This window comes from Felis catus, chromosome A2 (assembly GCF_018350175.1).
Source record: "Felis catus isolate Fca126 chromosome A2, F.catus_Fca126_mat1.0, whole genome shotgun sequence".
In the NCBI taxonomy this organism is placed as follows: domain Eukaryota; kingdom Metazoa; phylum Chordata; class Mammalia; order Carnivora; family Felidae; genus Felis; species Felis catus.
In genome coordinates, this window is record NC_058369.1 from 18,611,264 (window position 1) to 18,628,376 (window position 17,113).

Sequence of the window (17,113 nt, forward strand, 5' to 3'; positions counted from 1 at the left end):
AACTTTATTATCTCAGTTTGGTTTAAAAAGAAAGTCTCATTTTCCTTAAATTATTTATTTATTTATTTGGGAGAGCGTGTGAGCGGAGGATAGGGGCAGAGAGAGAGAGAGAATTTTTTTTTTAAGTTTATTCATTTTGAGAGAGAGAAACCATGGGGGTGGGGCTGAGAGAGAGGGGGACAGAAAATCTGAAGCAGGCTCCACGCTGACAGCAGAGAGCCTGACGTGGGGCTCAAACCTGTGAACCACAAGATCATGACCTGAGTCATGCTTAACTGACTGAGCCATCCAGGCACCCTGAGAGAATCTTAAGCAGGCCTCATGCTCAGTGCAGAGCGCATTGTGGGGCTCGGTCCCACAACCCTGGGATCATGACCTGAGCCGAAATCAAGAGTCGGATGCTCAACCGACTAAGGCACCCAGGCACCCCTCCTTAAATGTTTTAATTACTATGGTGAAAAGAAGCAGTTTGAGAGTTTAAGTACTATTTTTAGGTAACCTAGCTATTTGAGAGTGGTGGTTCCTGGGAGTGGTGGGGTGGGCTGCCTCTGCATCAGACTCATCTTGTGTGGTTAATAATGGGTTGAATCTCACAACTTTTCCTTCATTCTTAGAGAGCAGAAACTACTAAGGAGCTGTTCTTTCAGAATTTTAGTTAAGATATCTTAGTTTCATTCTCTGTGGGCTTTTCTGCATATGAGGAAACATTTAAGTTTACTATGAATTGAGTTGGTGCCACATACGCATTTGTTCCTCGTGTTTACTGAGTGGAAAGCATTTACTGACTGAGCTTCCTGTGTGCATGGGACATTCATTAGCTCTGGGGAGGCAGCCTGAGCAGAAGAGAGTTGCTTCTTTCCTGGAGCCGGGCTTCCATTGGAAGCCGGGTTTCCAGGGACCAAGACTGTCTGGACAGAGTAGGGTCATAAGAGCTTGTTCCTCATGGATGTATGTCCTTCCCTGTCCCACCCTCACACAAGGCATGTGCTTTAGTCATATATAGATAGGGGTTAGTATCAGTGACAGAAAGGGCCAGAAGGATTCTTTCCTGCTAAACTCGGTCCTTGGAAGCTTGGGGTCCTCACCTGTCACTGTATAATGCTTTTGATTCCCTAGTTGTGTTCCTGCTGATTGATTTGGTAAACTTGAAATACACCTGGCTCCAGGGCAGATATTATGTATTTTGGTATACAAAAGATACCACCTCTTAGGCATTGCTGAAAACTTGACTTTTTATTTCTGCGCATCACTGGAGAGTCCCCAAGGTCATGGTTGGAGAAAGGAAGTGTTGGTGTGGCCATTGGCAGATGCAGAGGATTACCAGCTCCAACCCCAACTAGATTTGGTTCCTCTGAGTGAGGGTACTTATCTGAAATGGGTCGCAGGGTCTGGGGCCCCCTGGGCTTCCTACCTCAGCCTGTCCTTTTGCTGTTGGGGACCCATGCCCCAGGAGCCTGGTGGAGATCCCCTGCTCAGATATTCTTCATCTACCCCATAACAAGCTCTGTGGTGCAGTTTGGTGCTGAATGTTCACCTGGCCCAGGGAGGGGTGTGATAGGTACCTAGGGTACCATGGGGCTCTCTTCCCTGGTGCTAGTGGGCAGGAGGATAGGCCTTTGCCAAGAGAAGAGGGAGAGGGCAGACTCATTGGCTGCTCTGGGATAGCAGTGTCCCAAAGGGCTATGCTGTGTCCAGGCTTTGCAGGTTATAACACTTTTAAGGTTTTTCTGCTCCCTAGGGTGAATTGTCTGGGACTAAGGGATGGAACTGCCTGGCAGCTATGCCCATTTTTCACACTGTATGTTATGACTGTTGAGCATGTGTTCAGAGAGCAGGGGCTTCCACTAAGCTCTGGGAAGGTCCCTCTTCACAGAGTTGTATTTCACTGGGGTCAAGGGCAGCACTGAGCTCAGACTTAGTGGCAGACACTGCACTGGGTACTGGTACAGAGGAATGAGTTACCCATACCCACTACCCATTTTTTGGTAGGAGATCTTGGGCAGCTTCTGTTAGCCAGAAGGTTGTGAGTTCAGCTGAGACATACATATTCTTGGGCTTCCCTGAGCACTTCCTGTGTTCTAGAGGATATAATGTGAGTGCATGTATGCAGTATTAAAATGAGTGGCTGTGTCAGGAAGACTGGGTGATTCTGTCTGTAGTCTTTCTCTGGTTCCAGAGCACCTTCTCCATATTTTGGCCACAGGCTCTGTGTGAGTGACCATGGTTGAATGTTACCTCTCTTTGGGCCTTGTTCCCTGAAAAAAATGAAGAGGAGGATCTCTGGAGTGCCTCCATCTCTGAATGACCAAGTGTGTGAGTAAGAGACTATGTAAAGACCTTCCAGTGGGATGTCCTAGTTTGGGTGTTTGAATGCAGCCTGCCAAGTTCCTAGCACAGGGAGATGTGACCCTTGCTTATAGGAATCCAGCATCAGAAAGACACAAGGCTGCTTTTTGCCAAGTTTGAAAAAGATCTTTTCTCCCTAGAGCATGGAAAACCAACATACAGCCTTTGGAGTTGTGCCCTGGACATCGTCTGCTTGCTAAATGCAGAGGCACTTAGTCATACCCATGAAACAGATACTTCACATCATCATGTGTCCGCAGATAGCAGACTGAGCTTATGTTCCGGGTAGGACAGGGTGTGTCTCGTTCTGTTGCTGTTTTCAAATAAGCTGAGAATTTTTAAAGGGAGAATCCGATTAGGAAAGTAAAAGATCAACTGGGTCTAAGAAGTAGACAAATAAGTAAATTAAAGAGATAGGAAGAAGCTAAAAAAACCATTCTTGTAGCCTCCCCATTCATTCGTTAGGTGTGTATCTGGAACTATGTGTGATTAGCATGGGTCAGTGACTGTGACAAATGTGTCCCTGCCCCTCCACATCTTACAGTCTTGTAGGGTATTGGTCAAGCTGAGCCATTTACTCAATAAGAATTAAAATGTGTAATAAAGGAAAGGCCATTAAGAGAAGCAGTATGCAACAATAAACTCCAAAATTACATGTTAAAATAGTACAAAACAGGCACTCCTGGATGGCTTAGTCGGTTGGGCATCTGACTTCAGCTCAGGTCATGATCTCTCAGCCTGTGGGATCGAGCCCCGTGTCGGGCTCTGTGATGACAGCTCAGAGTCTGGAGCCTGCTTCGGATTCTGTGTCCCTCTCTGTCTGCCCCTTCCCCACTCACACTCTGTCTCTTTCTCTGAAAAATAAATAAACATTAAAAAATAAAATAGTATGAAACAAAAGACAGACATTTTTAAAAGTTAAGTGATAAACTAAGCTATTAAAGGGGTATGAAGGCACAGACTGTTAAGAAACTGGGAGACACAAAAACACAGAAAAGAGTTCAAAGACAAACCTTTAACTTGGGGCACTTGATAGGGATCTGAGTAGAAGACCTCTACCCAGAGTATGGTAAACCTGGGTATCGAGTCAAGAGTGGTTCCTTCTTTACCTTTCCTGGTAGAGGACCCTGCAGCAGTCACTGGGAGTTAAGTGGTTTTTGGAGCCGATGCCCACAGGGCCCCAGCTTCTAAGTCCCTGGTCATTTGGTGTTCCCTTGAAGAAATGTGGCACTTAACCCTGTTGGTAAGTCTATAATGGGCAAAAGTGACCCAGCCATCTAGTGGTGGCTGGGAGGAGAAGTCCCTATTGAGGAATGGGTCTGAAATCCCATGAGAGCTGCCTGGTCACCTGTGGCCTTGGGATAGAACAAGGTAGTGGAAACAGGAAGGAGGACAGTGTTATATCTGTTATTTATCTAGCACTGATGAGAGTGTGGGATCATGCCAAATGATAAAACATCTTCCTTAATTTTCTAAGGTAGGTGAATTTCAAATCCTTTTTCATACCTTTGCAGAGCAGCTCTATGTGTTTTTCTGAGCCTTGAGGAAACAAGTGCTGTCTTAGAAACTAGGAATATGTAAACCTGAGTGACATGTACACCGGGAGGTAGAGGTGGACAGTGATGAGGTTGGGACAGGGCAGTAGCCCCAGGGGCTGCAATCTGGATGCTGTTCAGAATATGCCAGACACATGAATGAGGACAGGGCTTTTCAGTCCTGAGAAGGTGGTGAAGAAGACACAGAGAGGTGAAATGGAGCAGGAGTGCTGCTCTATTGTTTGCTCTGTTGTTTGCTGCTCTCTTGTAGTGCTGCTCTACTGTTTTAGAATTTTTATTAGTTTGAAATGATGGTAAGAGCCAAGACCTTTACCTTCACATGTTTTCAAGTCCTTAGCAGAGAACATAGATCAACATTACACATAACCTGAGTATATCTGCCACTGAGCTTTTTTTTTTATACCTTAATGTTCTATTGTATTTTTTTAATGTTTATTTTTGAGAGAGAGAGAATGTGCGCAAGTGGGGGAGGGGCAGAGAGAGAGACTGAGGATCCAAAGCAGGCTCGCTCAAATTCATGAACTGATCATGATCATGACCTGAGCCGAAGTCGGGTGCTTGACTGACTGAGCCACCCATGTGTCCCTTTGTTGTATTTTTTGTAAGGTCCTATTTTAGGAAGGAAAGCAGTTATCAATTTGGAGACCCTTGTAAATCCCTCCTTTTCCCTTAGCCCTCTCTTTCTAGAGTGACCATGATTCTGAACTTGGCCCTGAAGATGATGTGCATGATTTTATTTATTACAAACATATGAATGTATAAACTATATATAAACATTTTGCATAAATAGTATTTACATCTTTATGCAATGGGCATTTTCTGCTAAACATTTTTTGAGGTTTATCAATTTTGTTTCTTAAATTTTAGTTCATTTTAATTGTCCTACTGAGTTCCCATGGCGTGAAGTGCCTGTTGATGCTTTCTCAGTTGATGGACGTTGGCATTGTTTCTAGCATTTCAGTGTTCACTCTGTCTCTGTATGTATGTGTGCATACATGTATCTCTGCCTGTATATTCCTCAGTGTGTGTCTAGGAGTGGAAGGGCCCAGCTGTGTGGTGTGTTCTCTGTTTCATCCCCTCCATGATACAACATTTGAACATTTTCACCCATTCGCATTGGCATGGAATGGTTTTTCATGTTGCTTTAATTTTTTCCCCCCTGATTATTAGTGAGGTTGAACCATCTTTTTGTATGTTGACTGCTATTTAGGTTTTTTCTGTGAGTTTACTTCTTTTGCCTTCAACCAATTTTTATTGTTTTAGGGCACTTGATGTATTTTGATGGAGATCCTTTAGCCATCATATGCATTGGAAAAGCTCTCTCCCAGGCTGGGGTTGGTCCTTCTAACTTTCTTTATGATGTCCTTTACTGTATAGAAATTTAAAATTCAAATTTTTTTTTTAATGTTCTAACTTTTGGTTCTTTCTTTAAAAAAATTTTTTTAAGTTTACTTATTGAGAGAAAGAGAGGGGAGGGGCAGAGAGAGAGAAAGAAAATCCCAGGCCCAGCCTGATGTGGGGTTCGAACTCACGAACCATGAAATCATGACCTGAGCTGAAACCAAGAGTCAGACACATTACTGACTGACCCACCCAGGCACCCCTAAAATTCAAATTCTCATTTATCTTTTTTTTTTAAGATTAAAAAAAGTTTTTGAGATAATTGTGGATTTACATGGCAGTTGTTAAATAATACAGAGATCCTATGTATGCTTTATACCCAGCTTCCCCCCATGGTAACCTCTTGCAAAACTATAGTACAACATTACAACCAGGATACTGACATTAATACATCAGAATACAGAATGTGTTCATTACCACAGGATCCCTCACTTGGCCCTTTTATAGCTATACCTATTTCCTTCATGCCCTGAGCACCTCTTAAACCCCTGCAATCACTAATCTGTTCTCCATTTCTGTAATTTTGTTACTTCAAGAACATTATAGGGGTTGTGGTGGAGAAAAAAAATATTATAAAAATGTATATAATATGTATATGTAATGTATGTATAAAAATATAGTATGTATTCCCTTGAGATTCATCCAAGTTGTCGAGTGTATCAATCAATAGCTCATTCCTTTTTTATTGTTCTTCAATATTCCATGATATGGATATGCCATAGCTTGTTTAACCATTCCTCCATTGAAGGACAGACATCTGGATTGCGCTATTGGTTGAAAAAGCTGTTTTTCCCCATTGAATTGCTTTTGTATCTTTGTCAAAAATCAGTTGAGGGGCACCTGGGTGGCTCAGTTGAGCATCCAACTCTTGATTTCAACTCAGGTCAAGATCCCAGGGTGGTGGGATTGAGCCCCACATCGGCCTCTGTGCTGAGCATGGAGTCTGCTTGGGATTCTCTCTCTTTCTCTCTCTCTCAATCTAAAATAAAAAAATAAATAAGAAAATAATCTATTTCTGGGTTCTCAATTCTGTTCCGTTGATTTATGTTAGTCCCTCCACTAATAGCAGTCTTGATTTTTGTAACTAGCTAAGTTTTGATACTAGGTAGAATAATTCTTTTTTCTTCTTTTTCAAAATTATTTTTGGCTGTTATAGCTCCTTTGCCTCTCCATATAAATTTGAGAATAGTCTTGTCTATGTCTACAAAATTTCTTTCTAGAATTTTGATAGGGATTTCATTAAACCTTAAATTAGTTTCCTAGGGCTACTGTAAACAATTACCACAACCTTAGTGGCTTAGGTAATATACATTTATTTTCTCACAACTCTGGAGACCAGAAGTCCAAAATCAAGGAGTTGGCAAGGGCTGTGCTCTGTCTGCGGAATCTGGAGATGAGTTTATTCCTTGTCTATTCTATTTTCTGGTAGCTGCTGGTATTCCTTGGCTTGTGGCCACATCACTCCAATATTCTCTTCCTCAATTTTCACATCTCCTTCTCCCTCTGTGGTGTGTATAGTCTTGCTCTGCCTCTCTCTTATAATGACAGTTGTGGTTGGATTTAAGGTCCACCTGGGCGGGCGCCTGGGTGGCTCAGTTGGTTGAACGTCCCACATTGGGTCAGGTCCTGATCTCAGTTTGTGAGTTTGAGCCCCACATTGGGCTTGCTGTTGTCAGTGCAGAGCCCCCTTTGGATCCTCTCTTCCCTTCTCTGTCTGCCCCTCCCCTGGTCGCACTCTCACTCTCAAAAGAAAGTAAATTAAAAAAAAAAAAAAAAAAAAGGTCCACCAGGGTAATCTCCCTAGGTCAAGATTCTTTTTAAAAAAATTTTTTTTAATGTTTATTTATTTTTGAGACAGCGCAAGAGACAGAGTGCAAGTGGCGGAGGGGCAGAGAGAGAGGGAGACACAGAATCTGAAGCAGGCTCCAGGCTCGGAGCTGTCAGCACAGAGCCTGATGCGGGGCTGTAATTCACAAACTGTGAGATCATGACCTGAGCCAAAGTCAGACACTTAAGCTACTCAGGCTCCCTCCTTTTTTTTTTTTTTAATTAAATATTTATTTATTTATTAATTTTTTTTTTAACATTTGTTTATTTTTGAGACAGAGAGAGACAGAGCATGAACGGGGGAGGGGCAGAGAGAGAGGGAGACACAGATTCGGAAGCAGGCTCCAGGCTCCGAGCCATCAGCCCAGAGCCCAACACGGGGCTCGAACTCACGGACCGCAAGATCGTGACCTGAGCCAAAGTCGGACGCTTAACCGACAGAGCCACCCAGGTGCCCCAATGTTTGTTTATTTTTGAGAGAGGCTGGGTGTGTGTGTGTGTGCGTGCGCACGCTCACACACAGAGGAAGGACAGAGAGGGAGAGAGAGAATTCCAAGCAGGCTCCACACTGCCAGCGCAGAGTCCGACATGGGACTTGGTCCCACAAACTATGAGATCATTACCTGAGTCAGTTCCATTACCTGAGTAAGGAACCCCACAATTTTGTATTTTGTTCTGCAACTCTAGTTCTGTTTTGCCTGGCCTTTTGTTGTTGTTGTTGTTTTCTTTTTTTTTTTTTTTTTTTTTTTTTTGAGAGAGAGAGAGAGCACAAGTGGGGTGAGGGGCAGAGGTAGAGAGAGAATCTTAAGCAGGCTCCACACTAAGTGTGGAGCCTGATAGGGGCTCAATCCCATGATCCTGGGATCATGACCTGAGCCAAAATCAAGAGGTGGATACTTAACTGACTGAGCCACCTAGACACCTCATAACCTGGCTTTTTCGGATACTCTAGGATTTATCTTATTTATGATGGAGAAGGGAGAGAGGACCCTAATTGTATTTGGTTTTCTACATGAATGACCACTGGTCCGGGTGCCTTTGAACAGCTCCTTTGCAAGCTGATTTTGGGCTTTCCCTCTAGTTCCTCAGTCCACTTCTACTCTGCTGCTGACAGGGGAGGGTAAGGGAGGTGTACTGCCTCATTACTGGAAAGTAGAGGTAGAAGTCCAGGTTCCTTACTCACCTTTTTTTTTTTTTTAACTTTTTATTTATTTTTGAGAAAGATGTGAGCAGGGGAGGGGCAGAGAGAGAGGGAGACACAGAATCTGAAGCAGGCTGCAGGCTCTGAGCTGTCAGCACGGAGCCCGACGCGGGGCTCGAACTCACGAGCTGTGAGATCATGACCTGAGCCGAAGTCGGGACGCTTAACCGACTGAGCCACCCAGTCACCTTTTTTTTTTTTTTTAACTGAAGTATAATTAACTAACATACAGTGTTCTGTTAGTTTCAGGCATACAGTATAGTGATTCAACAATTGTATACCTTCCTCAGTGCTCACCACAATAAGTGTAGTCACCATATATTATTACAGTATTATTGACTATATTCCCTATGCTGTACTTTTTATCTCCATGACTTATTTATTTTATAACTGGAAGTTTGTACCTCTTAATCACCTTTATCTATTTTCCCCATTCCCCCACTTACTTCCCCTCTGGCAACTATCAGTTCTCTATATTTAAGAGTCTGCTTTTTGTTTGTTTGCCCCACTCAGCCTTTTTCGACACCTGAGGACTCGTAAAGTCCTTTTTAACTGCTGGGTGGGGGTGGGAATTCTAGTTCCTTAGGCCTCTTTATCACTGCGCACTGGTGAAAGTTCTGGCACCATCCCTGCAGGTAGGGGGAGACACTCCTGTTATATTGCTTGGATGGGCATAGAAATCTTGGTTTGGTTTCCATTGAAACCTAGGGACTAGAGGAGTAGGAGGGGTGGTGCATTGTTAACTGGCCAGTGGGGATGAAAGTCCCAGCTCCTTACTTGGCCTGCTCTGACACTGCCCCAGTGGGAATATTAGGGAGCCTTATTACAGCATCATGAGGGTGGAAGTCTTAGGCTCCCCACTTGGCCTTTACTGGCACGGGTGGGAGTGGGGCCACAGTTTTTTTCTGTGGTGTTTGGCCAGAATAGAGCCTTTATTGTCTAAATGTTTTCTGTCTTGCTAGGCTACTCCCTTCCTGCTCCTTTGGCTGAAGAGAGCAGACTTTTGTTGGGACTGTTTTTTGTGTCATCTGTTGGCATTTCTAGGTTGCCAGCCTCTTCAGCTTCAATTCTGGGATATATGAGGCAAAAAGAAAACCCAGGGAACTCACCACTGTGTCTTTCCTTGAGTCCTGGGGTCCCTCATTGGTCTGCCTTCTTCTCTTAACTTTTTAGAGTCTGATGTTTATTTTATATATACTGTCTAGGATTTTTTGTTGTGTTTAGTGGGAAATGGGAAAAAATACATCTATCTCATAATTCTTAGAAGTGGTAGTACAGTTTTTTTCTTTTATGCTTTGTTTTTTAATGTCTTGTTAAATGTAATCATTCTTTATCCTGACATTTATTTCACTATATTGTAAAATTTTTAAAGTTCTCCTTTTTTACATTTGTGTATGTAATCCACCTGGGATTTATCTTATTTACGATGGAGAAGGGAGAGAGGACCTAACTGTATTTGGTTTTCTACATAAATGACCACTGGTCATTTGAATAGCTCCTTTGCAAGCTGATTTTGGGCTTTTCCTCTGGTTTCAGAGTCCACTTCTACTCTGCCACTATAATACTGCTTTAAATACAGTAGCTTTATGATAAGTCTTTGGTAGGTTAGGACTCCCAGCCTTCAAAATTGTTTTACTTGGGTTTTGGCTGTCTCATGAATTTTAGTTCAAAAACAAAGTAAGAATGGGAATGGCAAAATCAGTAACAACACAAACAAAACACAAAAAACCCAAACTATTGGAATTGGTTTGGATTTGATTGACCTCACAGTACACACTGCCCATTTCAGTGGCCTTTTTTTTTTTTTTTTTTTTTTTTTAAAGTAATACTTTTTACTTTGTATTATCCTGGTCAGAAAACATTATGTAGCCCCTGGGCCGCAGGGCTTAATTCTTTTCTAGAATGGGAAATTGCTTGTTATGGCTGTGGTCACCTTGAGGACACCCAGCAAGTCCCACAGTGCATCTATGTGGCTGTCAGCCTTGGAGCAAATGTTCTGAGCTGCCTGCACTGAAGTGGGTGAGGGGTTTGAGGGACAATGTGCAGGGTTCTAATTTCTCTTTTGGGGGTGGGGGGCAAGAGGCCAAATAAGTTTTGTTTAGGGGCACGGAGTTTGCAAATATGTTTTTGATAAACAAATCCTATGATTAGTGTTTGGGGTGTGAGGAGTGGGCAGTTGCTGAACTTGTCTGTGCAAATTCTTGTTTTTTGTTTTTTGGTTTTTTTAGTCTCTTCAAAAGCATTGTTTTAAGACGTAATAATTGTTACATTTGCCACATTGTTTGATCTCCACATACACACACAGCATTTTTTTCCCCTTGAAATATTTCAAAGTAAATTGCAGAGATTTTTGATACTTCAGCTGTAAATCCTTCAAAATTGAGGACAGTCTTTTATAGAACCACCCCACCATTGTCTCACCTAAGAACATTAACAATAAATCCAGTCTCCAATCCAGCGACGCAATTCCCAATTACTCCTTTTGAAGCTGGGCTTATGTGTTTTCTGTTTTTTGGGGTTAAAAAATTTTTTTTTGTTTTAAGTAAATTCACATCCAGTCAAGATACACACTCTACATCTGGTTTCTGTTCCTAAATCTAGAACAGCCCCCTTGTGTTTAGGGGTGTCAGCATTTGGACAGACCAGGCCAGTTATCTTGTAGAAGGTCCACATTCTAGACTTGTCTGATTGTGTCTTTATGACTCCTGTGTTTGCTGTAAACAGGGAGTTAGGTCTAGAGCAGCATTGCCCAACAGCAGTATACACGATGTGAACCACTCACGTGATTTAATATGTTCTGGTAGCCACATGAAAAAAATGTTTATTTATTTCTTAAAAAAATTTTTTTTAATGTTTATTTATTTTTGAGACAGAGAGAGACAGAGCATGAACGGGGGGGAGGGTCAGAGAGAGAGGGAGACACAGAATTTGAAGCAGGCTCCAGGCTCTGAGCTGTCAGCACAGAGCCCATTGTGGAGCTTGAACTCATGAACCTCGAGATCATGACCTGAGCCGAAGTTGGACACTTAACCGACTGAGCCACCCAGGTGCCCTGAAAAAAATATGTTTAAATAAGAAGATGCAATTGGGGGATGCCTGGGTGGCTCAGTTTGTTAAGCGTCCCACTCTGGGTATTAACTCAGGTCTTTTTTTTTTTTTTTTTTTCGACTCAGGTCTTAATCTCATGGTTTGTGAGATCAAGCCCCGCGTGGGGCTTTGCACTGACAGCATGGAGCCCACTTGGGATTCTCTCTCTCCATTTTCTCTCTCCCCTTCCCTGCTTGCACATGTGCATGTGCACACTCCCTGTCTCTCTCAAATAAAAGAAGATGGGATTTATTTCAGTAATGTGTTTCATTTCCCACATTTCTTTATTATTTATCATTTATTAATATTCATTATTTTCTTTATTTTTTAAAGTTTACTTATTTTGAGAGAGCGAGCACACACACAGCGGGGGAGGGGCAGAGAGGGAGAGAGAGAATCCCAAGCAGGCTCTGTGCTATCACGACATGGGGCTCGAACTCACAAAACTGGGAGATTATTACCTGAGCCGAAATCGAGAGACGCTCAACCAGTTGAGCCACCCAGGTGCTGCTGTGCTAACTTTTAAAAACCCAGTATGTATTTTACTGGGCCAGCCACATTTCTAGTGCTCAGTGGCCACATGTTGCTGATGCCTTTGAACTGGACAGCACAGGGTGAGACTTGATCCCAGTCAGGGTAGATATTTTTGGCAAGAACACTTAAAGGGTAGTAACTGCCTGTGTACAACTTTGAAACCATGGGGTTTGCTAAAGTCTGAGTCTACTCTTCTTCTCTTTCAGGCCCTGGGATGGAGCCGGTGTGCAGAGGGCGGTGAGGACCCAGCTCTGGGACCACATCACTTGCCTCCTTTCTTAGTGAAACTGTCGGCTTGAGTAGTCTCAGGCTCGGATGAGGATGTCTTCGGGCCTCTCGTTGCTGCTCCCCCTCTGGGGGAGGACCTTTCTTCTTCTGCTCACTGTGGCCGTGGCTCAGTCCCATTGGCCTTCGGAGGCCAGCAGGGACTGGGAGAACCAGCTTGAGGCGTCCATGCACTCAGTGCTTTCAGACCTTCACGAGGCTGTTCCCACAGTGGTGGGCATTCCTGATGGCACGGCTGTCGTTGGGCGCTCATTTCGAGTGACCATTCCAATGGATTTAATTGCTTCCAATGGAGAACTCATCAAGGTGAGATTGGATATAAAACTTACGTAAATGAGGGAGAATTCTCATCTGCATTTTAGTTGTTTTTTGTTTTTTTTAGTTTTAGTTTTCCATTCTAAGCTCCAGCAACTCTGAGCTCAGTTCTTCTAGGACCTGTGCAGTTACCTTAAGAGAGGGACAACCACTGATGTTTATAAGAGGGTTCCCAGATATCCTAGAATAGCATCCTAAACTTTTATTCTTGCTCTCATTTTGAAGGTGTTACCATTAAAAAGCCTTTACATCTGTGGTTTGGAAGATTCTTGGTCATCAGGTTAGGATTTGATGGAAGAGCTTTGTGTGTAGGCAGAGGTCTCCTGTCTTTAACCATGGGATTAAACCCAAGAAATAAGAACTGTTAAATGATTTGAACCTATTTTCTTTTTAAAGTTTTTATTTTTATTTGAGAGAGAGCGAGCACATGTGCTGGGGAGGGGCAGAGGGAGAAGAAGAGAGGGAATCTTAAGCAGGCTCCATGTTCAGTCAGGAGCCCGGTGTGGGACTCGATCCCATGACCCTGGGATCATGACCTGAGCCGAAAGCAAGAGTTGGATGCTCAACCAGTTTGTTTTGCTCACAATTTTGTGGCCAGGAATTCCGGGATTCAGAACTCATCTGGGAACCTCATTTCTGCTTCACATGGCACTAGCTAGAATGGCTCATCTGGGGCTGGAGGATCCATTTCCAAGATGTTGTGTTTTTTTTTTGTTTGTTTGTTTTTTTTTTTAAATGCTTACTTATTTTTGAGAGAGAGTGTGTGTGCAAGAGCTGGGGAGGGGCAGAGAGAGGGAGACAGAGGATCCAAAGAGGGCTCTGTGTTGACAGCAAGAGAGCCCGATGCAGGGCTCAAACTCACAAACCATGAGATCATGACCTGAGCCGAAGTCGCTTAACTGACTGAGCCACCCAGTGCCTCCTAAGATGGTTTATTAATGGCTGGCAAGTTGGTGCTGCCTGTTGACAGGGAGCTTAGCTGGGGCTGTTGGTTAGGGTCCTAGGTTCCTCTCCATGTAGACCTTTTCATGAGCTGCTTGGATTTCCTTACAGCACAATAACTGGGTTCCAAGATTGGGTATTCCAAGAAACAGGAAGTGGAAGCTGCCAGTCTTTTAAGGCCTGGCTTGGTAACTTGCATAGCAACACTTCCATTGTACTCATTGGTCAAAGCACACACAGCCTTCGGTGGGTCCTTATCCTCTTTCCCCTCTCTGACCCATAAGCCCCAGGCATCTAGATTAGAAATGGTCACAAATGCTATGGCCACTCTTTCCATTGAGAGGTGAGTCTGTGCCCCTTTCCCTTGAATCTGGGCAGACTCACTCCTTACCTGTACCTTCTTTGTGCTCCTTTCCTTTTCCCTGTTGGCCCCCTTCTCTTTAGTTCATGGCTTGTTCCCAGGGTGGGCCTTGTGATCTCAAAGGTGGTCATATTTCTGAAGATCCTGGCTTACTTGCACAGAGCTCTTTCTAGTTTGCAGAAGATTTCCATGTAATCTTTGTAATGCCTCTGGAAGCCACAGCTAGTTTGACCATTAGAAAAAGAAGAGTGGCAGTTTTGGAAGTACAGTCCTTGCCCAACTTCAAGTTTGAGCTTTTGAATATCCAAACCCTGCAGTGGTTGCCCTTGTTCAGTGGCCATTAGAATGTTTGACATGCATTAGTTTTGACGAGAGGTGCCTTGAGTCAATATAGTGAGCTGGGTATTTGCTGTATCTGGCAGAGAGACATTTAACAGGCTTATTCATCAGGGGAGTAAAGAGATTTTACTGGGAAAACAGGATTTTATCTGAGCACATTTATTTGTAGAAAGCAGACCATTTAGTAGCTGATTAGCCTGTGGAAGAACAAATGAAAATGTGTGATTCTTCTACCATCAGAGCTGTGTGGGGTGGGAAATCAGATCAGAAAGCCTGACTTCATCTCTGGAGCTTCCATTTCCCTGTATGTAAAACAAGATTGATAAATCTTTTTTTTTTTTTTTTTAATTTTTTTTTTTCAACGTTTATTTATTTTTGGGACAGAGAGAGACAGAGCATGAACGGGGGAGGGGCAGAGAGAGAGGGAGACACAGAATCGGAAACAGGCTCCAGGCTCTGAGCCATCAGCCCAGAGCCTGACGCGGGGCTCGAACTCACAGACCGCGAGATCGTGACCTGGCTGAAGTCGGACGCTTAACCGACTGCGCCACCCAGGCGCGCCGGAAGATTGATAAATCTTTATATAAAAAGAGTTGAGGGGCGCCTGGGTGGCTCAGTCATTTGGGTGTCCGACTTTGGCCGAGGTCGTGATCTCACGGTTCATGGGTTTGAGCCCCGCATCAGGCTCTGTGCTGACAGCTTAGAGCCTGGAGCCTGCTTTGAATTCTGTGTCTCCCTCTCTCTCTGCCCCTTCCCTGCTCACACACTCTCTCTGTCTCTCAAAAATAAATAAACATTGAAAAAAAAAAAAGTTGAGGTTTTTTTTCTTATTATAACAATGATCTATAAATGTGTGTTGTAGGGGCACCTGGGGGGGGGTGGCTCAGTTGAGCATCCAATGCTTGATTTCTGCTAAGGTCATGATCCCAGGATGGTGGAATCCAGCCCATGTTGGGCTCGGCGCTCAGCGTGAATCCTGCTTAAGTTCTCTCTCTCTGTCTTTCTCTCCCCGCCTCCCTCCCACCCCCCGCGCTTGCACTCTGTCTCTAAAATCAAAACAAAAGCGATTTTAAAAAATGTATTCTTTGGGAATGTGGCTTTTATTTATTTTTAATTAAAAAATGTTTAATGTTTATTCATTTTTGAGAGAGAGGGAGAGAGAGAGAATGAGCGGGGGAGGGGCAGAGACAGAGGGAGACACAGAATCCAAAACAGGCTTCAGGCTCTGAGCTGTCAGTACAGAGCCTGATGTGGGGCTCAAACTCACAAACTGTGAAATCATGACCTGAGTTGAAGTCGGATGCTTCACCGACTGAGCCACCCAGGCACCCCTTTAATTTTTTTTTTTTTTATGTTTATTTATCTTTGAGATAGAGACAGAGAGGGGGACAGAGGATTTGAATTGGAATGGCTTTGGAGCTTGAACTTACGAACCATGAGATCATGACCTGAGCCAAAGTTGGATGCTCAACCGACTGAGCCACCCAGGCACCATGACTTGCCCAGTATTCTTATGTATGTGAGGAATATTTCAGATCTTGGTCCCAAGTAGTGTTCTTGGGGTGACCATCCAAGCTACCACTTATTTCTTCCCAGGCTGTCTCCCTCTGATCTTGACCCTTTCGTCTGTTTTCCACACTGAGGCAAGAGAGATGTCCTTATCTTTGTAAAGCTTGAATCTGCAAACACCTCCCCTTCCCCCAACCATTACTGAGCTGCACTTAGGATCAAGCCCCACATGATCTGGCCTCTGGTCTCCTCTCTCTCTCTCCTTTCCCTTCAGTGACTGTAAATCTCCTTTGGATTGTCAAAGCCTATGAGACTAAGCTTGTCCAAGCCTCATGTGGGGTTCTCAGGTGAGGGTTGGTCTTCCAGCCATTTTGGATGTGGTCAAATTGCCTAATGAGAACTCAAAGGCAGAACAGGGGCCTGTCCTGCAATCTGATGAGATTTGATAGTGTGGTTGTCATATTTGCTGTGACTAGTCAGGGGATATGCATGGGGATTGGTGGTGGACTAATTCAGTGTTCGCAGTAGATTAAGCAATAGTCTATTGAAGGGATAGAAAAGTCCGTCACATTCTAAGTGAGCTGCCCTGGCCGCCTGCCCAAGTCTTGTTTGACCTGTGTGTGTCAAACCTGTGTGGGTATGTTGACTATTTCAGAAGTTTGTGGCAACTCTAGGAGTCACAGCAGAGGTTTGTACTGCTTCACATTAGCCAAGCGTGCTAATCAGGTGACATCAGCTTCCCAAAGCAAGGGCTTCCCTGTACTTTACACACCAGGCAGAAAGGTAAAAGAAGAGGGGACCCACCTGTCTGGAGGAGGTAGCCTTGAGGTCCTAGACTCTCTGCTTTGCCCCACATCTGATACTTTTTAATGTCCAGACAGCCCTTGTCCGGTTTCAGCTTGGCCTGCACCCATTGCTTCTCCTGCTGTTCTGTAGCTCTGCCTCAAGAATTGATTTGCTGCTATTGACCTCAACTTAATTCCCAGATCGATTCCATTGACGTGATGATGCAAGAAGGGGCTCTGAGCTGCCTCCAGGCCCAGTGGCCAGCATGACCTTCTGGAGAGACTTGTGCCTTGGAGCTCTCTTCTCTCCTGTGGGCTTAGGACACTCTAAAGCAGGTGGTCTTTGCATGTGCTCTCTTGGACCACTCTGGACACCTGTATGCAAAGCTCACCCCAGGTTGACTGTCCTTTGCTCTCACAGCTGCCTGTGAACCCTAGAGCACCCTCCCTCTTCATCAGGGTTTGTGGGAATGGGCCCCACAGAAGCCAGCTTGGCCTTTGTTGGATAGATCATTGGCTGTCCCGAGCTGGCCACAGTGTAAGTTACCCGTCTCGACTCTTGCCTCCCTCAGGATTGGTGCCAGCTCCCTGCAGGTACCTCTCCTCTGACTTGAGTGAGCGAGGG

General features: G+C 44.2%; 1 protein-coding gene across 5 annotated transcripts in view; it reads left to right on the top strand.

Annotated features, from left to right (window-relative positions):
• The window catches only part of DAG1 (dystroglycan 1), a 71,495-nt gene that overhangs the window by 38,791 nt on the left and 15,591 nt on the right, over positions 1–17,113 (top strand). For 4 of the 5 annotated variants that reach the window (XM_023240658.2, XM_023240650.2, XM_023240664.2 and 1 more), the window contains one exon: positions 12,159–12,543. In XM_023240658.2, coding sequence (XP_023096426.1) covers positions 12,268–12,543 — 276 coding nt within the window. In that variant the 5' untranslated portion in view covers positions 12,159–12,267. 5 annotated transcript variants of the gene reach the window in all.